This window comes from Phymastichus coffea, unplaced genomic scaffold, assembly GCF_024137745.1.
Source record: "Phymastichus coffea isolate CEN01 unplaced genomic scaffold, Cenicafe_Pcof_1.1 PCOF00184, whole genome shotgun sequence".
Taxonomy (NCBI): Eukaryota; Metazoa; Arthropoda; class Insecta; order Hymenoptera; family Eulophidae; genus Phymastichus; species Phymastichus coffea.
The window spans coordinates 20,375-46,376 of record NW_026706995.1 but is presented as its reverse complement, the minus strand read 5'-3'; the positions used below and the strand labels follow the sequence as shown (position 1 = coordinate 46,376).

Genomic DNA, 26,002 nt, shown 5'->3' with positions numbered 1-26,002 from the left:
GATTGATAACTGAATTTCTACAAACAAAATTCTCTAAACGTATTTTGTACTTTTGACTTCGCATTTTTAGGGTGTTTAGTTATGTGAAGGAAATTGCAGCTGTTTAGGCTATCTTAGTTTTTTAGAACAAAAAATTATCTATTTCACAACGAATAAGTGATATATTTTGAAAAAAGAAAAACATTAATCAGAAGCTGATACAGAACAGTTGAACTATAACAAAAACCTGTGATAGCGTATTACCAATTTATTTAAGTATTACAATTTTTTTCTAAAAAAGATACAAATGATTTTCAATTTTAATTCTCCTCCCCCATTCAGAACTCAAGATAAATGGCAAAATTAATGCAAGACCGAAATGCAGCTATATTGACAATGGTAAGTGCGGTTCCACGCTCTCGCGTCGTTCTCGACTTTAATTACTCTAATTAATTCATCACATTTTCAATTCGAATAAATATTTTTACGATTTACAAAACTCCACATAATTTTGATTAATCTAGGAATTATTCTAATATGTTGTAAAAAGTCATGTGCATTTTCAGTTTAAATAGCGTCATTAAATAGTAGTACATTTTGCACTAGTATCGAATTGCACTATAATCAACTAAGATGTTCAAAAACTATACAAATTATAGAAAACGATACTATAATGGATAGTACTTTCAATGGCAATTTATAGAAGCTGACCTTTGGTCACAACACGAGGTTCCAAATACTATTCGTTGTATGACTTGTTGTATATAATAGATTAGTGTTTTATAAAAAATTTCCAAGGAAAAAATTTTCAATCAAATGTTATAATAATTACTATAATCATCAAAATATTACTGCCAAACCTTTATTTGGTAGAAATATAAACGTATATAAAAACTATGAAATTATTAAAGGTTTGTTTTTTATCGGGCAATAAATTAAAAATGTTAGGTTTAAATTATTAGAATTTCAGTATTTATAATAAAAAAAATATTTTAAAAATAATTATTAGTTACAAACATACGTGTTTTTGGTAAGATAGAAAAAAAGGAATTTATCTATCTTAACGAAATACGAAAATGTACTTTTATATTAATAAGAAACGAACTAAAAATATAAATATTGAATTTTATAGTTTATTAAGATTATCTTATTCATTTTTATTGCATGATTTTGTAATCTCTCAAGTTCATAACAAGGAAGCTAACTTACAAGAATTGACCATTCATAATTATGTAGAAAGTATAAAATGAATGTCAAGTGGAATCTTGGAGATTGGTTACAATAATTATAGTTACCAATTCGTTTGATAACAGGTAAAAGTCAACAAAATTTTAAACAACAGATTATATAGGTGAATTAATGATTTAATTCGACAAGACAATGATACCATTGTCTGTATTACTTTATGTATGTACATTGTACAATTTTACTCATTGGCATCGATAACAAATCGTTGGGTTTTTATTTTCTTTTTTTTAATTTCGCAACTGAAAGAAACAAATAATGGATGTTGATAACAAATGGCGCGGCTCTTAAAAAACGCAATTTTCCTTGACTTTAGTTCAATTGTAAAACTACACATTATAACCAGAACCGCTATGTGTTCGAAGCAATTTTTCGTGAGCTATCAGATTTGAATTAAAACTTGTTGATGGTAACAAAAATTGTTTACTACTGTTTCTTGGCTTTCGGGATGAACATTAGTTTGGTAGTTTTAATGTGAGAGAACTTGTGTCTCTTTAAATGATACATTCCAGCCAGCAGAATAACGCCAATTCCAATAACCTAAGGATATAACAAATGTTAATCAATTGTTATCTTAATATTTTTGTATTTAAAAAATGCCACTTTCTTACCTTGATGGCTAATCGTTGCCTCTCGTCGTATTCGCGGTTCGAAGTCCACATAAGAAATGTAGTAATATCTTTAGCTATTTGAGAGGCTACTGGTGGCGTACCGTCCTCGAACTCAAGTACCTCATCATACACGACCTAAAAAAACAGGAAATTGTGAATCATACCGATAATATACTCAAATTCAACATCTTATAGACGTGTATGACTTACCTGACCCATACCAATGGCTCCACCGGGGAAGTAAGGATTAAAGTTCTGTCCTTCCCTAAGAGTGACTCCAGCTGGTGCATCACAGTAACCGGTCAACAGCGAAAAGACGTAATTCTGAAAATGTCAATTTTTAAATGTAAAAAAAATTTTTCCGCTTCGATATGGCATCATATGAGAATATAAGCTAATTATTTATAAGTCATTTTAAAGTTAAATTTTTATTTAATACAATTTCATAGTTTTTCATGGATAGAATTTTCAAATTTAAAAATATTGTAATGAAATTTTTCTCACAGCTTATTAACTTTAAAAATATTGTAATATGATTTTTATTAATGAGGTTCATTTTATAATCTTTATTTCAAACTTAAAGCAACTAAAAAATTATCAATCAACAATAATCACCTCTCCTCCGTGTCTAGCATTGACAATGTATGAAAGATCAGGTGGGTAAGCACCGTTATTTGCCGCTCGAGCAGCCTCCTCATTAGGATATGGCGAGGGGATGCTATCTGAGAGTTTTCCAGGGCGCATAAAATATTCACCCACGTCATTAGGACCATCTTTTACCTGACATTTCAAATTTTCATTTAAAACATTTATTTTAATTTTCAATAGAAGAATAAATATGAGTATTTACCTGAACTTCTTCAGCCAAAGCTTTAGCCTCGTCCTCGGTATGAGTAACACCAACAAGGTGACGATAAGCTAAATATTGCATACTATGACAGGCTGAGCAGACATTTTTGTAGACTTCCCAACCCCGTCGCATACTTAAGAAAATATATGATTTAAGGAGTGATTTTCTTTAACAAAAAGGCTTGGACTACAGTTTGAGTAATTACCTAGTATGATCCAAAGATTGAAAAAGTCCAGAGAAGCTCCAATGGTAATGAGGTGGATGTGCTACAAGTTCGCCTGCCTTTACTGATCTATCTAAGGCAAATAAAAGAGCACTGATACCACCAGCAGTCACCCCTAAACATGCTGTTGCCTGTAAAATTAGAAATACAAGCATTAACATCAAATTACAAATAATACAAGAATTTACACATTAATTTTTACTCACTGAGGGCCACTAGCTTTAGAGTGAAAGGAACCATAGGGAAATCTGATTTTGGATATGGGAGATGTGCGTTAATTAGGAGTTTTAATAGAGACAAATTTGTACATGTAGACTTACCAACTTTTGAGCCTTTGTCCATTCTTTGGCTGTGGTGTAATTATTACTCTGAAAAAGTTTCATTGATTATTTTATGTCATAAATGTTAGACATAATTTTTAAATGTTACTATCACTAATAATTGTTTGATTCACATTCACAGAACACTAATTACAATGAAATAGAATCAATAACTTCTATGTCAAAAATAGCTAGATTTTGATACAATTAGTGAATACGATATGAAAAAGAGTTCAACCTAAATATTTCAAGATATTTTTCACTGACAAATCTGCAAACAAAAGTCACTAGTCATTAACAATATAATCTGTCAAATAGTTTTATCTCAATCAACACGACACAATTTCAAATGACATAACTGTTTTTTAAAAATAAACATTATTTATTAGGAATTTGCACCTCAATAACTTTCATGAAATCAAGTGGCCTTTCATTTAGGTAAACTAAGTTTGCTTCAAAATTTCAAAAAGCTTTCACAGGGGAAAACAGACCTAGTGACATTGAATTTTATATTATTGAGCGTAATTCCCAAAACAGTGTATCGACAGCTTCCACTAATACACGTATCTTTGTCAACTATCAGTAGCTATGGATTTCAAAAAACCTTTAAAATTACATTAAATTACAGCAGATGCGCGAAGGTTTTTGGAGCTCGTCGACCGTGGGGGTTACATAACGCGCGCGTAAAACCAACACCCCCAACACCCGGGTGACTGAATGTCTTGCGACATTAGCGTCGAATCAACTTCGACAACAAATCTGATTAAGTTCATGATGATGTCTACGTGGAATTCGGCGAATTACATAGTCTTCGAATGGAGGCTCTTCCATAGCAGCCGACGGCAGAGCACACGAGGATAGTCAAAACGGTGGCTTAGTTCCACTTAAATTTAACATCGTCAAAGGTGACCATCGCCAAGGAAAATTTACTTAGTCGTCCAGATCAACGACAAGTCGGTTGGTAAAGTACATACCTGGCTGTAAATTGGCCCATTCGCGGGTTTTAGCAGACTTGAAGTACGACAGATCCGTGCTAACGATGCCGCCATGTTGAGTTTGGATGGTGTGTATCAAGTGCAGCGCTGCCAGGCGCTGCTGACGACGCGCTCAACTGATGTACATTCACGGAACGAGACCCAACTAGACACTCGTCGAGAACCTTTGCGATGGGTTGTTTTCATGAGAAGTTATCATTTCCTTTGAGTTCACTCGCAATGTATTATGATTATTTTGATTTTCTTAAATAAATATCAAAGTTATCAATCTTAGAAAGTGAATACAACATAAATAATGTAGCTATTATATTGTAATCTTTATTGTAAGTTTAAATGCAAGTGCGTCACATCTGAAAGCAACTATTTAAAACTTATTTTTCGATTAGAATGAGTAATCAGAATCATTTCTGATGGACAATTACACTCGAGAGAATAGCAAGATATTATAATTACTTATTAACAAATAAAATCGTCAATCATTCGTTTAAATTTGACACCGTTATAGACTGGAAAAAGTCCAGAACCAAATCCGACGCGCGCACATCAATATCCCCGCTCCGACCGGCGCCGCCGCTACACGTCACAGCACGGCTACAGCTGCGCCGTAGTTAGGTAGAGTCTGTTGCGAGGATCCGTTAATATCACGTCGATCAGCAAGACGAAAGGAAGCCGTGAAAATGAGCGCTGGAATGCCGGAACTTGGTTCGAAGATCAGCCTGATCTCAAAGGCTGACATTCGTTACGAGGGAAGACTGTTCACCGTTGATCCCCAGGAATGCACCATTGCCCTTGCAAATGGTGAGTTCTTCTGTCTGGTCTCGCTTTCTTTCTCTCTATCTCTCTGTCTCTTTCTCTTATATTCAAGATGGACGCGACGCTTTCTGTGTTCCCTCTCTCTTACTTTCTTTCGATGCTGAGCAAATTCTTGCAAAAGAATAATCTCGAATACATCCATTCTGATGACTCTTTACCGGCAACGTCGATGATACTCCGATTTGATAATGATTATGAACGATGCCCTACATGTTGAAAAAACAATTACATTACATACGTTTCGCCGCGTTGCGTATATAGTCGGTCTCGAAAAATCTTTTGCTCCTGATTTTGTAACTTTACGCGGTAATTCCTAAAAGTTCGTTAAACTTAATTTTCTAATGGAATTTCGCGAGGATCCTGTATCATATATTTCTTTTGCGAGTATATTAGACTTGTTTACATCGGCAGCTTGTTTGATTCTCCTTGAACGAGTCTCGCGATATATTCGAAAGGTCTCCGTTGCAAAATAAAAGATTTAAAATTGACTTTTGCGCTCGGAATTTTGAGTTAATGAACTTTAGTTTATTGAACTTTGCTCAATTTGTGATTAATCTTTCGCTTTTCTTTTTTATTTTGCTTTCGATGAAGATTCTAAAGGATTTTTACACAAATATTTTTTGATTCTGTAAATTGGTCGACGTTTTTCATAAGTTTCATAAAAATCGCGGGATTTCGTTAAGATCAATTTTATAATTTGATTTTTCGTTAAATAACTTTTTAATTTAAATTACATAATATGCGCTGATATAAATTGTAAATTATAATTCAATAGTATAATTTTTTTTTATTTGAAATGGCATAAATTACTAAGTAAAGAGAAGATAGAAAGAAAAAAAAATCAATTTTTATAGCGTTATTTTTAAAATTATCGTTGTAATAAATTCATGACTATGTTTACCAATAATGACAATAATTAATCCTATTTTCCAGTTAAATCATTTGGCACAGAGGACAGGGAAACACAATTTCCAGTAGCACCTCAAAATCAAGTTTATGAGTACATCTTGTTCCGTGGCTCAGATATCAAGGACATCAGAGTTGTCAACAGTGTTAGCACATTGCCCAATGATCCAGCCATTGTCCAGGTATATCTAGTTTTGTTTTTAAACCAGACTGACTATCCAATTGATGATGCTTTCTAATTTACTTTGTCATGTTATTTATTTTGATTTTGTTTTCTCAAGTGTTTACATAATTCCAATTAAATTTAATTTTGTTTTAGTATTTGAAACTAACATTAAAATAACATGTAATCTTATTAATTATCAAATATTATTATTATAACTGGTCTTTTGCTACTTACTTTTCAACAATATTTCATGATTTTTTTATTTTAATTAACTTTCATTCAATTTCAGATCCAGCATAAAATGATATGCTAATAGAATATAAATAGATATAGTTAATGCTTGTTTGAATTAAATAAATAATATATCAAAATTAAGCATACAATCAAATAGCATGCAAGATATTATTACAAGTTTCTTTTAGATTTTTAAGAAAAATAAATGGAGCAATCATAACATTGCATGTTTAATTGCATAATTAATTTTATAGATGACAGTTCAGCCAATGGGACAGCAGTCATATCAACCTCAACAAGGTTTTGCACATCCCATGATGGGTCAAATGGGTGGCATGGGAGGTCAATTTGGACCACCATACAGCATGAGTTCTATGGGTGCTATGGGTCCAATGATAGGCATGGGAGCAGCGCCCAATAGGCCAGCCATGAACAAACAACCAAGTGAGTTAGGTCTAGGTCCCATAGAACCCAGTGCGACTGCATTATCAAACTCACAATCGACCACCAATATCGAGTCTTTGCCAAAAGATCAATCACTGGAGGATGGTAAACTGTTATTGCTATGATTCTATTATCTAACCTGCCAATGGCATGCTTGCTGCTGAGATGCTTTTGCTGTTGCTGCTATTTTGTGTGATACTGCTTTTTTTATTTATTATTTTTAATCTTCTTTATTCTTTACGATTTCTTTGGAAAAACTATCAATCTTTTGGCTTTTCTAAAGAAATTTTGATATTTAGTAGTTTCATTGTAGAATGCATTATACATTTCTGTAGATACAATTTATATTGTTTATTGAATTAATTTTTTATTTTTTTTTTGTTTTTATAAAAATCAGCTGTCTAGAATATTTTACTAGTTGGTTTTGATTAAAGTTTGGGTTAAAAATTGAACTTTTATAATAATTTTTATTTGAAAGTTACTAAGCTATTTTCTTGTTTTTAACATACTGCACAATCTTACATTTTTTCACCACTAATTATAATACTACATTTCTCTTTACAAATTTTTCTAATTTTTCAATCTAATATCTTAAATAATAGCCTAAAAATTACCTTTGCTATAAACTATTTTTGCTTACCTATGTTTTTCTGTGTATAAAAATGAATTTTATTTTGAATCACTAAATTCTATTTAGTATTTAGTATTATATTTTATAAATACTACAATGACAATTCTTTTATGTTTTCATTTTTCAACATACACAACTTTGCTTTACTTTTGCGATCAGCTGCCATTAGTGAGTTGTAATAGAAAAAATCAGAAATGTTAGCAAGAACAGTTAGGTACATCTGTCATTAAAAAATATTTTTTATTTTTGCACATATGTTAACTTTCAAAATTTATGAAACAGTATTTTGTAGTGTTTTGGAACTCGATTTTGTATATCATTTTAAAAATGTTTTTCATTGAAATGTCAAATTTGCAAAATTAATCTGTTGCTTGCCATCTTTAAGTATCTAATTGTCTGACTACTTTATCATTGTATAAATCTATTAGGTGTATTGGATATCATTGGTGGAGGATCTCGTTCAACGACTCCGACCTCACTTCTGACAAGAAAAAGTCCAACAATGGACCAAGGTGTCCAAGTTAATCAGCAATCTAACAATATTGGCAAGATTGGAGATAAGCAAAATTTGAGAAACACGCAAGTACCTCATAGAGATCGTGATGGGTAAGGATTTTTATCAAAATAATATATTCATTGTTTGTTAGGTAACTTATATTATTATCGGTTTCATTTGAAAAAAATAGTTTGGTTCTCTAATTAAAATGTGGATATTAATTACATCTATAAAACGTTCCACAGTGGAAGAGCGAGTGGTATGTCTCAGTATAGCGAGGGTAAACAGCAACAGCATCAAAGAGACGGTCAGATGCATCAAGGCGGTCAGAACATGCGTAATCGTGGTCCAGGAGGTGGGGGTGGTGGCGGCTGGATGAACAACCAGCAACGTGGTCCTCAAATGATGCGAGGTCGTGGCGGTCCACCTGGTGGTCCTCGTGGTGGACGTGGTGGTAATTTTAGGAATCAGCCTGGTGGTAACAAAGCCAAGAACACCCTAAAATTCGACAACGACTACGATTTCGAGCAAGCCAACACCGAATTCGAGGAGCTTAGGTACGTGTAGGGTTCTTAATAATTTTATGTGAGATTGATGAAAGTGTTTACAAAAACTTAATCTATTAATGTATTATTGACTTATTATTGCGTTTGATAGATTCGTAATAATTTTGTTGTAACTTTTTTATTATAATAATTAATTATATCTTGAAATGATGTTTTGGAACAACAATCAAATTTTTCATTTTCTACAATTTAATTCTATTACTAGATCTATCTAAGTTAGTCCTCAGTTAGTCAAATATGAAACTTGTATACTGGCATTTCCAGTCTAAATCTCACCTTATTCAATTTTTAAAGATCAAGTCAGGATTCCACTGATAGCTTGGTCAAATAATAAATAGAAAAACTCACGCATGATATGTGCCGGATTTGTTTCAACGATCAATTTGAAACAATGAATGTGGAACTCATGCAAAATTAAAAAATTGTGGCAATTTTTAAATCGAAAAATGATGCTTTATCATTTTCGGTTACGCGTTGCTTCGACATTTTTTTTTATTTTTATTTTTATTAAAATTGGGTTATTTTTCCATTTCATGTTTTTCAGAAGTACAGTATATTATATCATTTTTGTTTTAACAGATCGAAATTGGCAAAAACAAAAATCGATGGTGGCGTGGGTGGCCCTGAAAGTGAGAAAAAAGATGACAGTGGCAACGAGACTGGAGCGGGTGACAATGAGCCTGAGGAGGAACAGCCTGAAATTGTACATTACGATAAAGCCAAATCATTCTTCGATAACATTAGCTGTGAAGCTGTTGAAAGGAGTAAAGGGTTAGTAAATTTTTTAAATTCATTATTCATTCATAACTAGCGGTATTAGACTACTATGAAACGCTTTTCTATTTGAAAAGTAATATATTTGCTAATCATTTAAGAAAGTTTTTACGAAATCTAAAAATATTTAATTAGAAATATTTAATAACTTTTAACATTAAACTGTCATTTTTCAGCTGAGAAAAATGAATGTATTTTCAATGTGTTTGTAGTCGATCTCAGCGTACAGATTGGAGGACAGAGCGCAAGTTGAATTCTGAGACATTTGGCGTGGCGTCGATGAGACGCGGCAACTTCCGTGGTCGTGGTTACTACAACAATCGTGGTGGGAACATGGGTGGTGGCAATATGATGTACCACCAACGTAATAATCAGGCTGGCAATCAGAACTTCAACCGTGGTGGTTACAGAGGCCCAAGAGGTGGTGGTGGTAGTGGTGGTGGTGGTGGTAGTGGTGGTGGTGGTCAACGCAGACCCAACCAGCAGCAACAGCAGCAAAACTCGCAGACGGTTAGTACATAGTACTTTGTCGGCGTGAAACATTCCTACGACTGATTTTATCTTTGTATTGAGATATTTTGTGTATAAAAGGTACAGATTGTCCGATTAATAGGCTTAAGAATTTCTCTGTAAAATGTACATTGTATTGAATTATTGAAAAATAAGAAAACAAACTTTATCAATAAAATTAATTGCATACAATTATTGCGGTATCATACATTTTCACGAACTTAATTTGTTTTAGAATTTTTGTAATTCTGACTTATTGTTTTTTTTTAATTTTTGCGCGTAGAGTTTGTAATTCTTGTTTTCGATTAAAAGTTTATGTTTTATATATTTTTTAAACTACAATTTTTTAATATTCATATTTACTTTTAATTAATTTTTCTAGTAGATTTTATTTATTATTTAATACTAAAGTAATTCAAAATAAAATCGTGTTTTTCCTTTTTATGCTTGTATATTGGTAAAAGTTGTTTAGCAATGCAATATCTTCATAAAAATAATACTACTACATTTTAAAAAAATAAAACTGACTAAAGTTCTTTTTATTCAATAAGTATAATATTTCAGTCGTTAATTTTTATAAAATGTACCATGAAATTCGGATAAAAATTCAAAATAATTCTTTTTTTGAATCAGGGATCGTCAAGTGGACAAAGCAACCAAAGTAACCGCACCACCTTGACTAATGAACAACAGCCAAGTAATAACACCACCAGCACTAACACTAGTGCAAGTAATACGAATGCAGCCTCATCGTCAAGTACCAGCACGAGTCAGCCGGCGAAGCGTTTGGTGACAGGCACTGCGTAATCTCAGCCCTTCGACGAGTCTCACGCGCTCAACCGAACTGTGTAACATGTGAGGTCGAGCGAACATGGAAAGGAAATAGAAAGATATCGGGTCTGTTTCGTTCTCATTCATTCGCCAAACAGTTTTCCGTATGGCATTAGAACGAAATGAATCCGATAGTTCAATGAGTAAAAGGGAAAGATAAAATAGACACGCGCTATTTATAAATAAGTATTCATTTAGTGTATAAGATTTTTACGGTAAACGCGCGTTTGAGTGAGAGCGAGGATTGAACGTGGCTTGTCTCCGTTAGGCGATCGTACGCCGATATTATGAAAGAATTATCCGAGTTAGATTATTATGGGCTCGCAACATTAATTTTGCTAAAAAAGAAAAGTAGACGAAAAAAAGAAGAGAAAGAAGAGAGAGGAGAGAGTGAGAGAGAGATGAAAGAATTTACAAGGATAAAAGAGTAAATGTAACTTTATCATCATGCGCCTGTGTATAAAGAAGTGCGCCGGATGCATTTCAAACTTACAAGTTTTCTTTTCTGCATAGGAGGTACAATGCTCATTATAAAAAACCAAATAACGAAAAGAAATTATAAAAATACGCGCATGGGACCACGGCACTTTTCGTCTACAATGCTATTTATATATGTATGCATACACCGTCGTAATTAATTCAATTTGACAAGGAGAATCGTTAGATCGATGAAAAGAAAAAGTAAACAAAAAGAAGTAATTTTTTAATAAATATAGGAATGGTCTTACATAAGAAAGGCGACCCATGGTATAGCTGGATTGTATCCGCGTTGTCGGAAGTGACGGGAATTGATAAAAATAGAAACGTTTTTTATGTACGCATTTATGCATTTTTTTTTGACCGAATTCAGAAAATGCGTGCGAATTCTCCTTTAATAAACTTGTGTTATGTCCATATTACGCGTACGGTGTCACTGCTAACGTTTCTTTTTTTACAGAGAAAAATGCTCTGCGAATAAAACTATAAATATACATCTCTCTCGTGCCGTGGTAATCTAACAAAATGAAATTAAATCGGAAGAAAAAAAAAATTTGCCGTAACCTGCTTTGATACATCGTCGTCTTTACGAGGAACGTATTAAAATAACTTTACTTATAACTTTTGTACAAGTGAGAGGGTTACCAGTGCCTGGTACACATACGCGCAGTTGATGAATTTTGTCTTTGTCGTCGATGGGCGTCCCCCGCGTGTTCTTGCCCACAAACAAGAGAACACGGGGGCGATTTCCGGACGTGCATCGTCGTCGAAAAAATAAGCAGGTTACACATAACTATTAATTCGAGGTGTTATATTGTTCCGGACGAGTATCAAGCGCCGTCGATCTTGATCCAAGTGTATTTTCCTTATTATCATTACTATTTTTCTTGAATGAATATTTTCCTTCGTTTTTCTTTTTTAATCATATAGATTCGCTGCGATTGTTTTATCTTCATGAATTATCCGGTTTTTGATTATTTTGAGTGGACGAGTGTCGTGCCTGCGAAAATCAATTTATTCTGGCTTGATATAATAATCGAAAGACAACGCACTGTATCTCACGACACTTGGAATTTGAAGAAGAAAGAAAAATACAAGGAAATTGAATGAAAGAAAAAGAAAAGCATTAGTCGTAATGTAACGCATGGGGATGACGTTCGTTTGTGACTGTTATAAATTTTTTTCTGGGAAAAGAGATACAGGATAGTCGTGTTGCGAATGATGACGTTTAAGGATAAAAAAAATCGAACAGCGGTGCACGATTTCCTGACGATGTGTATGGGTCTCTTTCTGTTTTTTGTACAGCGGACATTGTGATTCCCGATGTTGAGATAATACAGAGAAGAGGCAAAAGATCATTCATCGTATTTTCATTAGTATCAAAATCTTTTTCCTATATCATTTCCATTAAGTGCATTACCGCACATGGCAAAACATTCGTAATGACTCGGAATAAACACAATCAATTGTTAGAAAAGATCGTTTTCCTTATTGACAACGGATTCAAGACAAAGAAAAGCAGTTCACCTTAAGCTCGCATCTCCGAATATAATCGAAAGCGCTTGCAAGTCTAGACGTCAAAGTTTATACGACGACGACAAGCTTATCTCCTCGATTATATAAAAGCACATATTTTGTTATTGAAATTACATGAGTTAGAGCGCGCGACAATTTACAAACTCGCACAATTGCAATCTATCCCTCACCGTGGATCATATACATGTATCTGCAATTTGAATGCAAAGCATTAACATCAAGGAGATGGATTTTCGTGTGTACAGTATTTCCAAGAAATCATCGTTGATCACGCGTCATGCAGACTTTGGACCATTTAAAAGTATTCATTGTCATCACTTACCTGAGGTGGCCTAGCATTTTGATGAGCACGATAAATAAAAATAATTTTCAATCTCCGATTAAGCTGCATATGGAACATGATTTTTTAGCACGACTTGGTCGAAGATTGCAACGAATTTATTTTTAAACCTTATCATTATTCGTCATGCGACTTTATAATTGGTAATTTTAGCGATGAGGCGAACTATGAAGTAATCATTCGTCGAGGGTAATTATTTCTATTAGGGAGTTCGCTCAACTCTCAATGTCGCGCCTCGAAAATCGAACGCTAGAGCAGAGCAAAAAGTTGGATCGCTCTCCGGTGTAGATAGCCGCGTGAAAGAGAAAATTTGCAGCGCCAAGATATCGACGCCGAACCCGAGCGCGCGCACACGACGTGTTGAAAAATCGCATTTTTCTTGATAAACACGAATCTTCACGCAGTCGTGTACATTCTATCAGAATGTTCTTCGCGCTTCTGCAGACGATATCATATGTACGACGCTCGAAATGTCGCGAAACGTATCGTATATTACTGCACTCTAAGTCGAATGTAGACGACCTCCTTTATCATTGTATCGACTTCCTGTCTTCCAGTTTATCGGCAGACCTGTAAGGTTCGCGCCTAACTCGAATCGGAATAACAGACCAACGTTTCTTTTACGTTTATTTTCATGACAATTGCATCAGTACAATTGAGCTGTGAACGTTTGTCTCTACTCGCGTAAACAAGTAGTTTCTTGAATCGGCATCGAATTTCTCAGCTGAAAGATCTTTAGAAAAACTTTCCTGGGTCAGTGTGCAAAGTACAATGAATAGGCATCGATATTTTGCACTTAATTACTCGAAGACGGAAGACAATTATTAATCCGAAGAATTCAAGGAAATGATAATCGATACAGATAGACTACAACGAAAACTCTACGACTCTTTCATCCGCTCGTTGTCATCGGGAAGCTTCTGTTTTCTTTCGAATTTCTGCACAATTAAACCGACTAGTTACGCATTATTACGAGAATCTCGAATTATAAAGCAAACCAACGATAAATCATCGGAACGCGATAATGTAGAACCAAAAAAAAAAATTCTGACGCTCTCTCTTATCGTTCCGGAAAAGAAAAAAAAAAGAAACTGCGCTTGTAGAATGTCCGAGAGCCAAGGCATACTCGCGCACACGCAGATAAGTTATTGCTCTGCGCACTTCAGAGCCAGCTTGAACTTTTGACCTTTATTCTGCGAGTTCGAAAGCTTGCAAGCATTTTCTGAGGAATATTTTTTTTAGATTGGTTTTGATGCAGATTATTGTCTACTCGCTGAAATGTTGCTGGTGCCATTGAGAAGTGATTTTTTATTAATAAGCATAAGGTTGAAGCACGTAAAAGTTCACAGAGCGAGATTAGAATACAAATAAATTTTTGGAAGATGTGGGAAAGTCGATTTCCTGAAGAATTTGGCATGCTGGCAGAAGGAAAAAAAATGTATCGAATCGCATGGATTATCCGTACTATTCGAATGAGTTTGTATTATTTAAAAAGCGATTCTGTGCTAAGGCATTAAAATCGTGGTTTTTAATGAACAATGAGAAAAGCTATTAATTACATTTGTCATACACACGATTCAACGTTATAGCATAAGTATATGAAATATAAAAGCAAACTACATATTACAGAGGCCAGAAACAAATAAGTTTCAGCTCGATTCACCACTCTCACTAAATCAATGAATTTCGTGGAATTATTAACTAATTTAATCAAGCCGATAAGTTATCGAAATTTCTCATCATCACAAGCTATAAAACATAAATTTCTTGTACGAACTAATATTCATGTTGTTGATCATACATTTTTACAATCTTATTTTAGATATTTATCGAGTGTCTTGGTCCGTAAGAAAAAAAAAAATTTTTTTTATGTACAAATTATCGATTCTGCGTTGGCGCATCAAGTTCACATTTTGCCACTGAATGGAAGCCGCGCGAGATAGAATGCAGTTTAATCTCCTTAATCCACATCACAGTATCAACACCAGACGATTGATCCGTAAATTTATTTATGCACCCTATCCCCCTCTCTTTCACGTGCTTACGTTACAGAGTGAATTACCAATGCAGACTATCGTAAATTTCTTTGTAGGCCAAATGCGTTTACAATTAACAGAGATTTTTCTCCTCGTCTAGCTCGTCGATAAAAGTTTTATCTTGGCGTGTTATTGAAATTTCGGTTGGTTCTCGATAAGCACTGACATAGTTATTCAATTGTCAACAATGCGTTACATAAATTTTTAATCGAGCGGAATATTTTTCGAAAACTAACTATCACACAGAATTACCGCTTTACGCGCTGTTTCGTCTAACTTCGAGAGACCGAAGCATGGGGAGTGTCGTCTTTTTTCATTTTTTTTTCTCAACACGCAAAATCATACGTTAGCACTTAAAAACGCTGAGCTTTCACTGTAGCACCGCGATTAGTTTTCTACATCGTAATTTTGTCACCTTTGAAAAATGTTATCAAGTACGAACTTATCCCTGCGGGTTGTAGTTGTATCCAACATTTTTTACGGGCATATTTAAAATGTATACATCCAATTGGGCATGAAAACACCACTGTTTTCCTAGTCTCGAGAAGACGACGTATATGCGAATTAAAAAAAAGAAAGAAAGAATAAACTATTCGTATAACTCGTTCATTCAGCGCGCGATGCCAGAACTATGAAGTCTGAGAGTAAAAGGAAAAGAATGAAGCGAAAAAAGTCCATTCGCTAATTGAAATCGATCGTCGTTGTTCGAGCATCAGCGCGGAAGGATAGGTCAATCGCTTGGCGCGCTTCTTGCGACGACGCAGAACAATAGCGAGAAGTGACGAAGCAACTCTTATCCACGCGCCTAGATTAATTGCCACGGAATTGCGTAGCTCGCATTCTAGAATCTACCGGCGCGCGCCAGCTGCGCGCCAGCTGCGCGCCTCTCTCGATCGACGATGCGCCTTCGTTCGACTCACTTCTGTTTATCTGCTCTCTGAAACAATGTCGCGGCGATGTCTGGCGCGCGCTCGCTAAATGAATCGCCAGGCGTTTATCGCCGAGGCAGAACTGCACGTTCGCTGGTATGTCGTTGATAATCAATTTTCCCCTTTCTTCGACTGCGATGCTCGGTGCAGCGGAGGGAACTCCGTTGAGCGCCGTTGCGTCGCGTACGGTCGTTTCCAAATTGGCGTCATTCGAGAAGCCGATCGCGATAACGCTCGACGTGTTACGCGCGAAGCCTGTCCTTCTCGAAAGAGAAACGAGCGATTATTATCGCGAGACGTCCACAAGGCGAAAAGCTCTCTCTCGCATTTTCCGTGAACCGGCGCGGCGCAGCAGTGCAAAACGAAGAAGCAGTACCGGCGTCGATATCACGCCAACAAAGTGGTCGGGGCGCGTGCCGGCTTTATCTTCGCGTCTCTCTGCCATCGGCAGCAGTATAAATTGGCGGGCGTGCACTAGCCGAGGAGCAGTTCTCTCCGTACGAGCGCGTACATCCCAGTGACGAGTCGCGCTGCCGCTGCTCGCCCGGACGATGAGTAAGTTGGCCGCACTTTCCTCATTTGGCACTCGGAGGCCGCTCGCGCCGTCCGTACAAGCTGAACGCCAACGTGGTCCCGCAGTGACTGCCAGGCCGAACCGAAGCGAGGACAAGGCGGCGAGGATGTCGCGGCGCTCGTCCGACGACAGGGCGCGCGAGCTCGAGATCGCCGGCGTGGTGTCCGGCAGGAACGTGCTGATCACCGGCGGAGCCGCGGGCCTCGGCCACGCCTTCGTCGGCCACTTCCTGCAGTTCGACGCCAACGTGAGTAGCCGTGCGCGAGCGAGCGAGCGAGCGAGCCGCCCCCGAGCCGCGCTGATCCGCTTGGTTTGCGCACAGAAAATCTGCGTGCTCGACGCGGACGAGGCGTCCGGCAAGCGGCTCGCCAGCTCCGTCGACAAGTCGCACGGGCCCGACAAGCTGATCTTCGTCCACGCCGACGTGTCCCGCCACGACCACGTACGCGGTAAGTGCGCCCGCGAGCATAGGCACGCGACCGACTGACGCGCCATCGTCTCGCGTTGCAGCCGCCTTCGCCGAGGCGGACAGCCTGATGGGCGGCATCGACATCGTCGTGAACAACGCCGGCGTACTCGACGAGCGGCGCTGGGAGCGAGAGATCGCCGTTAACTTGGTGAGTGGCTCGTCGGGGGCGTCCCCGGCAGCGAGCGTCGACCGAGGCAGCCGATGATCCGACCGACCGTCCGTCCGTCCGCTTTTCGCAGGCCGGCATGGTGTCGGTGGCGACGCTGGCCATGGAGCACATGGGCCGCGACAAGTCCGGCCGCGGCGGCATCCTCGTGAACGTCGCCGAGCACTCGGACACGCGCAGCACCGTCCAGCTGCCGGTCTACACCGCCACCAAGCAGGCGGTCATCGGGCTGTCGCGGTCGCTCGCCGTGAGTAACGCGACGCCGGCGGCGAAGCGTGGTGGCGAGCGAGGCGGCGTCAAACGACCAAGCTCTTTCTGCTCGCAGGCCGCGTGCAACGCGCAGAGGACCGGGGTGAAAGTGCTCGCGCTCTGCCCGGGCCTCACCGAGACGGCCCTCACCATCGACAGCCCCAACAAGCTCTTCTCCAGGTTCATGAAGGCCGACTTCGTCAAGAACCTCGAGCAGCTCGCCATACAGACGTGAGCGCCTCCCGCCTCCCGCGACTTGCCCGCCGCCCCTCCTCACCGGCCCGCGTCCCTTTGCTTGCAGGCCGTACGTCGTTGGCCAGGGCCTGATGTCGATTCTGCGCTCGGCCGAGTCGGGCTCCATTTGGGTGATCCAGAACGGCCAGCCGCCGTACCAGGTCTTCGTGCCCAACTACCGTAGCCTGCGACGCCTCTACAAAGACAACTTCACCGTCAGCGACACCTCCAGACACTCGAGCAAGGGACGACCTATTCGCGAGGTCTGCGACAACACGAGGACTGGATTGATGAGCTGCGCCTGACGGAACCATCGAAACAAGTATTCTTCGCCGCTGACGGTTGTGTGCCACTACTGTGATAGTTTGTTTTCTTCTACTTCTTTTCCTCCCACTTCTTTTAATGCCGCACTCTGTGAATCTCTTGTTTCTTAACTCTACAATGCGTTTAGATTTAGCTTCATGGGTGCCGCGTTTTCACTAGGACGTAATGCCAAAGACTTATATTCTTCTGTTTCTGTTTCGTTTAATTTATTTAGATTTAAGAGCATAACATGTCGCTGCTACACTGACACGTTTTGTGTGATCAAGTTTTAATAATAAATGTACGTTTTCTACGAGAAAAGTTGTGTATTCCCCCTCACTTCGATAACGAAAGCTTTGTACAGCGCCGACGTAGCGTTGAAAAAAATATTTTTTTAATTTCTTCGATATGCTCGGTTACAATGTGCGCGCGTGTTAATCCGACGTTAGTGGTCGGCAAGATGCGCCTCATTGACATGCGATCACGAGTTTTTCTCCACCACGCTGACGTTACTTACCGGTTGATAATGTAAACAACGCGGGCGAAAGCGCGCTCGACTTAGAAAAGACTTTTCCGTATATACATACGTACGTTGGAAGCGAGCGAAGGTCGATGAAATGTGGACGGAGCGGGGGAAAGCCATCGCGCGGTGCGGTCACACGTGCTCGTCGGCCGTGATCATTGGCGATACGTCTGCGGCGATAAGGCGGGGATCATTTTTTCGAATCAACCTCACGAGGAAATGCTAGTTACTCGCTGTCATCGAATGATTAGGATTTCGCTTGAGAATTAGAACGACTTGGCTTGCTTTTTCCCCAAACGCCATTAGAATCTAGAGCTGGTAAAACAGAACATTTGTAGCTCCGTCCAACAGTGAAATCAACAGGTTTCTTAGTGATCCGTAGTTGTTCTCGGTGCAATATCGATAATTTAATAACCATTTGACGATGGTTGCCGAGTAATTTCTAATTGCCGGTAACGTATCATTCAAGTGATTTCCCGATGATTTTAATGGAATAATTGTGAAAGCAAGTTCGTTGAACTGCGGCGTGTTGTAATAAAATGCCTGCGTGTGCAATTACTTTGCCAAGTCTTTTATTCTCCTGAGTGATGTGAAAATTTCGTGCCAAAATGACTGTCCACTGGCGGAGCCGGTGGCCAATTGCCAAGCAGCTCTTTACTTAACGATCTCCACTCGTGAATTTCGATGCCCCACCACGGGGATCGAGAAAGATAAAGCACTCGTTGTTCGAGTTGCAGGCGTTGCACATACGTTATCGCAACGTGCCCACACAGATCGACACGCGCGCACGGGGTCAAAGTGTAAACTCGGTACGCAAAGACCGAGTCGAGCGCGGGGCTACTACAGTTAGGTCAGTCGCAAGCTCAGCGCAGCCGACGGCGCGTTTCCGTCTTTCGAGCGCTCGCCTTCGAAAAGGCACAGGCCGACCATGCAGATCAAGGACAAGAGGGCGATGATCGTCGGCGCGAGCAACGGCCTGAGCTTGGCCTTCGGCAAGGAGCTGTTGCGCAACGGCGTGGCGGTAAGTCGGGCAGCGGCGAGAGCCGAGCGGCGCCGCGCCAACTGAAAGCCATCTGCTCGCAGAAGGTGCTGATGGTGGACCTGGACGCGGCGAGCGGCGAGTCTCAGGCGGAGAAGCTGAACGAGGAGTTCGGCAGGAACCGCGCCTCTTTCCTCGGCTGCGACGTGACCAAAGGGCCCGAGTTTGACTGTCGGTGTCTCGGTCGTAGCGCGCGACCGCGAGCCCCGCCGCGGGAGTAACGGTTGCGTGTGCTTGCAGCGATCTTCAGGCAGGCGGTCGGCGAGCTCGGCGGCCTCGACATCGTCGTCAACAACGCCGCGACGATCGACGAGGTCAACTTCCTCAAGACCATCGACACGAACGTGGTAAGTTGGGGCGGGCGCCGCCGCGGGCCGACGGCTCCGACGGTTCACGAGGCTGCTCTCGCGTTCGCAGACGGCGGTGTTCCGCGCCAACATGCTGGGCGTGCAGCTCATGGGCAAGGACAGCGGCGGTCGAGGCGGCGTGATCGTGAACGTGGCCTCGGTGCTCGGGCTCGAGGCTTTCCCCCAGCTGCCCGTCTACTCGGCCACGAATCACGCTGTTATCGCCTTCAGCCGCTCGTTCTCGGTAGGTGGCACGCCAGTCACGCACTTTGTTTGCCGAGTCGTTTGCTCGCTCCGATCCGCCCACTGTTCCAGCAACCGTATCACTTTCAAAGGACCGGCGTGAGGATCATCGTGCTCTGCCCGGGACTCACGGAGTCGCCGCTCCTCGACAACTTGAGCAAGGACGAGTTCGTGGAGAGACCCGAGGAGCTCGTCCAAGCTATGAAGGATATACGTCCGCAGAGGTCGTTTCATTCCTGCCTCTTCTATTTGTCCGTGCATTTACTTATTTACTTATTTATTCATTTTCTCGTCGCTTCGTTTACTCCTCGTATGCAGGGCTGAGAGCGTCGCACACGCGCTGGTTTACGTGGTGAGATGCGCGCAAAACGGCAGCGTTTGGATCACCGAGGACGGCAAACCTGTCTACGAGATTCAGATGCCGGATACCCTGCCCACCAAGTGAATCGGCGACGCAAGTTTTTTCCCCGCGCCTGTTACGAACCAATCGCGCGCGCTCTCTCTTTCTCTCTCTCTCTCTCTCTCTCTCTCTCTCTCTCTTTCTCCATCGACACCCAGCGTTAGTTTTAAGCCGTTCATCAATAATTTGTAACACTGCGAACTTGTCGTGATCGAATGAAAAGCAATAAATTACACTGAATGTATCATCACGAAACGCGCGTTAGGTCGATGTTTTTCTTCGATTATCCCCAAAAATGTTCAACGGACTCGTGAAAATGTCCACGTACGGGCGCGCTCGTCGGTAGAGCCGATCGATAACTTTCGATAATCCAGACGGTGACGCGGGCGCGTCGCAAATCTTCAGTGTGCCGCTCGACGATGACCGGTGTCGCTTCGAGGCGGAGGTAAGAGCTCGCTCGATATAGTTGGCACTGAGTCACGATCACCGAATGCTCGTGCACCTCGGCGCGCGTCGCGCCGACAACGACGACGACGACTGCTATATATACTTGAGTCTGCACTTCGGCGGCACTTGGCAGGACGAGCCTCTCGCCTGGGCCGCTCTCGGCTCGTCTACAGCGTGATCGTTCCTGTCATTTGCCTCTGCGGCATCCTGGGAAACCTCGTCAATCTGTTGGTCCTGCAGAGACGGTGAGCACGAAATCCCGTGGCTCCGGAGTGCGCAAAATGACCCGGTCGCTTCTGACTCGACAGTCCTGGCAGCGGCGGATTTGGTCACCTGTATCCTCTTGTCGTTCTCAGGCCTGGCGCGTGGAGTGTTCTGGAAGCGAGCTGGTTGGATGGAGTACGACGTGTTCGTTTACATACCTCTGGGCTCGATCTCGTCGAACGTCGCTGTCTCGGCTGCTGTTGGTGTGGCCGTAGATCGTCTTGTCATCGTTCTCGGGGAACTCAATCCAAACAACATTTTCACAGTCCGATACAATAGCAGCGACCTGGAAGCCGAAGATCATTAGAGCAACCTATCGCACGATAAACTTGAAACAGTTTATTTTTAACAACCAACGAAATGCTAATTCCTCGCGTCGATCAGAGACGAGTATTCCTTACGTTTCGCCCGTGAATGGCAAGTCTAAATCAATGGCGGGTCTTCGTTTCTCAAAGCTCTCCTTCCTTCTGGACGGGAATAATCACAATGCCCTCTTTGCAGGTCCGCCAGGTGTCGACAACCGAGCCTCTGCACGAAGGCCGTGGCGAGAAAGCTCATGAGCTTTTGCGTCGGCGTGATTGTCCTCGTCAACGTACCGTTTTTCTTCATCTACACCTTCGACGACAACGGGATCATCGTTACGAGGGCGCTGTCGGACACCTCGCGAGTGTACTCCGGACGAGCCGTCGCGCCTTGACAAAAATCGCGTTTGCCGACCACCTTGGATGTAACGAAATGAAATGCATCGCGCGACATTACAGCACTCGCTGGACTTTCTACGCGAACGCGGACTGGTGTCAATCCAACGGCCGTGACGAGCGAGCTTCCGAACAGCTGCGAGCGTTATCACTGGGCGTCGATCGTTGATCAGTCGTATTTCTACCTAAGAGACTCGTTGGGACAGACGCGGCGGAAAATTTGGCTGCGACTTCACGCCGCTAACAGATCGCATCGGTGCGGCGCCTGTACGTCATAATATATTGAAAAACAATTTAACAATTTCAATCAAGGATGTTCGCAACACTCAACTGGACGCAGCTTGTATTGTTTGCACTTTTGCCGGCGCTGCTTTTGCTAATTTGCAACGCCATCGTGATTTTCACAGTGAGAACAAATCTGAAGCGGAGAGAGCTCCTTCTAAAATGCCGACAAACGAGAAGGGGGTGAATTTCTTGTTCCGCTGATTCACGCGCGGATTTTCCACCTTATTTGTAATTATTTTCAAGATCAATCTAAGCTTACGATCATCTTGATCGCCATTGTATTTCTATTTCTCGTCGGTGAAATCCCAACGCACTTAGCGTCGCGCAGAAGTGCGATTTCCATTCTCTACGGCGGCGATCCGCGTCTAGTTGACAAATCCGTTATGGCAACGCAAGTAACTGTTCAGCGACGAGTTGATGCCTTCCAGCGTTATTTTATTAAATCTTGGTCCTTTTTCTTAGTTTTCGGCTGATAGCGACAGTTTTGTCAGCGATCTCGTGCTCTACAAATTTCGTGATGTACTGCTTACTGAATCCGAAATACTTTACGAATTGGAAGGCCCTCCTGCAAAAACAGGACAAATCGAAAAATCCATCGATGCGAATAGCTACGATCAAAGGCACGATGGAAGGCAAGACCATGAGCACTCACACTCCTCGGAAATTTTAAAGACATTTTTATCATGAAAAAAAAGCTATAAGTATAAATGTGTATAAGTGACCGTAAGTGTCTTATTTTAATGAAAAAGAAATGAATAAATCAGACTGAATCGGACTGAAGTATTTTAAAACGTCACGCTCGATCATCTAAGTAGCAAACGCAGCGATTTAAATTCCCTCGTGATATCACGCAGAAAGTACAAAGGAATAAAAGCTGCTACATATGTATCGCGAATGACATTAAGAAAAACATCTGAAATTTTATTTTTACGAACGAACGCAGGAATGATAAATCAATGAAAGCGTCAACCTATCATTCATGAGTTGCAATTTTCTCGATTCGAGGAATATAGATGCATTTCCAAGTGGTATATCGGGTAAAGATCCGGTGAATCCCATTAGTAGCGAGACATCTAACGGACGCGAGAAAGCAAACTCACCAAGTAAAATCAAACGAACGATCGGTATTTGTTGTTCTCGTAACGCGAAGCTTAAGTTTCAACCAGCTAAAGCGTAAGCGTATCTTAATTTACATAGGAAAATTACCAGGACAGTCAAAACGTACTTCATGTATCTATTTAAGAAAGAAATAAGTAGACAGTATGAGATAATGTCAATTAATTAAAATAAAAGTTATTTCCATATAGCTCCAACAAAATATCTCTATTCATTGCTCCCACGACGATTTTACCGCCAGAACAAATAGGTTCACATATGACAAAGGATAGATGAGTCTTTTAAAAAAAACGACGAATGATCACTTACGACGAGGCGGCTCATATAATTCCAATCGAATTTTACTTCTAGGCAAGTTCGTTTGATCGTTCAACTTTATAGAAATCAATAATAATTATAATATAATCAAAATATAATCAATTATATTATATGTCAATTATAATCAACATGGTGACCTGAAAATGAAGGTTTGCGATACCAATTATTCACGATACTACAACTGTTTTGAACTGTCCTTTCAATGGGAAAAATAGATGGTATTAAAAGTTGTGAGCTAAATTTGAAATCACGGTACCCCAGGTAAAGGCGACAATTCAAAGATTAATATAGTAGATAGCTGAATGTAGAAGTAGTTCACATTTATATTGACAAACATGCTCTATTCAAGGATGAGTTGATACTGTGATACTTATACGCATTAACGAACCATCTGTCATTACAAAACGTAGCGACAGCCTACGCAGTGACACATGGATCCGAACGAATATGCGCTGGAAATTCAATTTATCATGCCCTACAAATTTCCTGACATAAAAAATCAAGGACTCGTTAGCATCTTTCAACAATTCAACCTCTATAAAACTCAAAATTATAAGTACACTTGGCTTCAATTGTCATCGGTGAAATTCAATTGCCTATTTGGCTTATTCTTTGTGGCTGGGTGGTTCTACGTCAGAATCCAAGACTCTCAACTTTTACAGAATCAGACTCAACGTACGACGTGCTGTCGTCTAAAATATTAATTAACAAAATCGGTACTTTAGGTCAATTGAAGGTAATGTGCATGTTATCGAATCAATTTACCGATACGTTAATGGCGGTAATCGATGAATGTGTGATGGAGGAAATCAGTATCAGTTTCGAAGTAACTTTGCATACAAGCAGAGAAAATGGGTGTAGCATTAAAAATTACAGATATCACTGGATGTGATACGGCAGAGAAATTGATCACTACTTATTTGGATTATACAAATTCTTCGTCGACTGTGTCAATTATCATTGATGAATCGATCAATTGACAAAGCGTTTCCACTATAATTGTAAACAAAGACTACGCAACGTTGACAGCTGACTTTTACAGTGAATCACTATCTCAGCTTGATTTCTGCTATCAAAACTGTGCAACATCTGTACCCAGAAAAATTTGCCTGGACGGGTTTTTATTAAGAACAAAGCTAATGCGACTGGCAACGGTATTTTTAAGTAAGCTCAGTCCGTTTATAGTTATTGATACATTGCTTGTGAAATTCATCAGTGAAACATTTTCATAGTCTTACATTCAACAACTACTATATGCAATTTCACTGAGATTCATGTCCGATTGGAGTAATGGCTTGAAATTTATGTATTTCAAAAATCCACTCGTAGTATTTTTTATTTTAATTATTCGCGTCGCTCATTTTGTAACTTTTGGTGCTCGTATATATCGGCATACTTTTCGGAAGATCAATCAGTACAAATCAGGAACAGTATAAGCGACGAAAACTAATCATAAAAATTAATTTAAAGGAATCACTAGATACTTCTTTGTAAGCTTCTCATCAACTTCGCAAAAGCTGTAAAACAAAATTTTGTTAACTAGGGTTCAATTGAGCAATCTTTTCCAGAATGCACATTTGCTAAGCAAAATTGAAAACAGTATTGGAACAATTTTGGTATTATTTATGACAGAGGTTATCTATTTTTTAATTGCTATTTACGAATATTCGATAAATCCTGGGAAGTATGGTATCGTAAAGAATTCTTCCTCTGGTAAGTAAAAAATTTAATCTCAGTCAATCTCTAGGTACTTTTATATGTTGTCACTATTACCTCCTTACATTTTTTTATTTACTAATAAATAAAAAGTATTTTGGAACAAAAATACCAAAAAGAAATAGTGTATTTTAGAAAACTTAGTGCACGAAGATATAGAGGATCAGTATTCTATCAATTCTGAATTATAAATGAGCTTTTATTGTATTCATTTTACTTATACTTTAAATATGATTTTTTCCGATTAATTTATTGATTCATTGTATTACCATCAACGTAATGACGAGTAGCAAACAAGTTACGAAAAGAAATTGTGCGTGTTTAACCGATGATGAGATATTTCAGTGTCTAAGTGATTGTATACAGTGATTATAGTTTTTATCCGTTGCGTCAGATATCATGAATGGGAAAACAACAAAATTTTTTTATGTCGATGTAAATTTGTTAAGCAAATAAAGATTGCTCAGCAGGATTCCATTGATTTAATTAACTACAATATTGTGATATTACATTTTTGTGACATTATTGCGAGCATTTCGGAAGGAAAAGTAACTATATAAAAGACACAGAAAATGTCCGAAGATCAGAGTGCAAGCTCTACCGTGGTATGGCATTTAATTGCGTCATTCAAGTTAGGACTAACGGATCAATTAACATGTTACCTAATTCTTTATAACTTTTTCTTCTTTTTTTCCATTT

General features: G+C 39.8%; 4 protein-coding genes across 4 annotated transcripts; 3 read left to right on the top strand and 1 right to left on the bottom strand.

The window, feature by feature from the left end:
• Positions 1–1,103: 1,103 nt before the first annotated feature.
• On the bottom strand, positions 1,104–4,361 carry LOC131673555 (cytochrome c1, heme protein, mitochondrial). The gene is made up of 8 exons (XM_058951627.1): positions 4,203–4,361; positions 3,229–3,276; positions 2,891–3,039; positions 2,686–2,818; positions 2,451–2,615; positions 2,046–2,159; positions 1,836–1,970; positions 1,104–1,764 (listed from the first exon to the last, which is right to left on the bottom strand). Exons 1-8 carry the CDS (start codon positions 4,275–4,277, stop codon positions 1,651–1,653), a joined length of 933 nt encoding a protein of 310 aa, XP_058807610.1. The 5' UTR covers positions 4,278–4,361; the 3' UTR covers positions 1,104–1,650.
• A 470-nt stretch (positions 4,362–4,831) lies between these two features.
• LOC131673554 (protein LSM14 homolog car-1) lies at positions 4,832–12,429 on the top strand. The gene is made up of 8 exons (XM_058951626.1): positions 4,832–5,021; positions 5,970–6,124; positions 6,597–6,786; positions 7,846–8,023; positions 8,159–8,470; positions 9,059–9,250; positions 9,466–9,763; positions 10,397–12,429. Exons 1-8 carry the CDS (start codon positions 4,901–4,903, stop codon positions 10,568–10,570), a joined length of 1,620 nt encoding a protein of 539 aa, XP_058807609.1. The 5' UTR covers positions 4,832–4,900; the 3' UTR covers positions 10,571–12,429.
• A 3,688-nt stretch (positions 12,430–16,117) lies between these two features.
• LOC131673567 (uncharacterized) lies at positions 16,118–21,568 on the top strand. Its single transcript, XM_058951657.1, has 13 exons — positions 16,118–16,733; positions 16,809–16,935; positions 16,997–17,103; positions 17,195–17,368; positions 17,447–17,601; positions 17,672–17,903; positions 19,281–19,451; positions 19,514–19,640; positions 19,710–19,816; positions 19,887–20,060; positions 20,132–20,283; positions 20,378–21,151; positions 21,263–21,568. Exons 1-12 carry the CDS (start codon positions 16,464–16,466, stop codon positions 20,502–20,504), a joined length of 1,923 nt encoding a protein of 640 aa, XP_058807640.1. The 5' UTR covers positions 16,118–16,463; the 3' UTR covers positions 20,505–21,151; positions 21,263–21,568.
• LOC131673558 (probable G-protein coupled receptor B0563.6) lies at positions 20,755–23,455 on the top strand. Its single transcript, XM_058951632.1, has 7 exons — positions 20,755–20,797; positions 20,899–21,142; positions 21,180–21,406; positions 21,671–21,833; positions 22,181–22,332; positions 22,382–22,544; positions 22,616–23,455. Exons 1-7 carry the CDS (start codon positions 20,755–20,757, stop codon positions 22,821–22,823), a joined length of 1,200 nt encoding a protein of 399 aa, XP_058807615.1. The 3' UTR covers positions 22,824–23,455.
• The last annotated feature ends 2,547 nt before the right edge of the window (positions 23,456–26,002 follow it).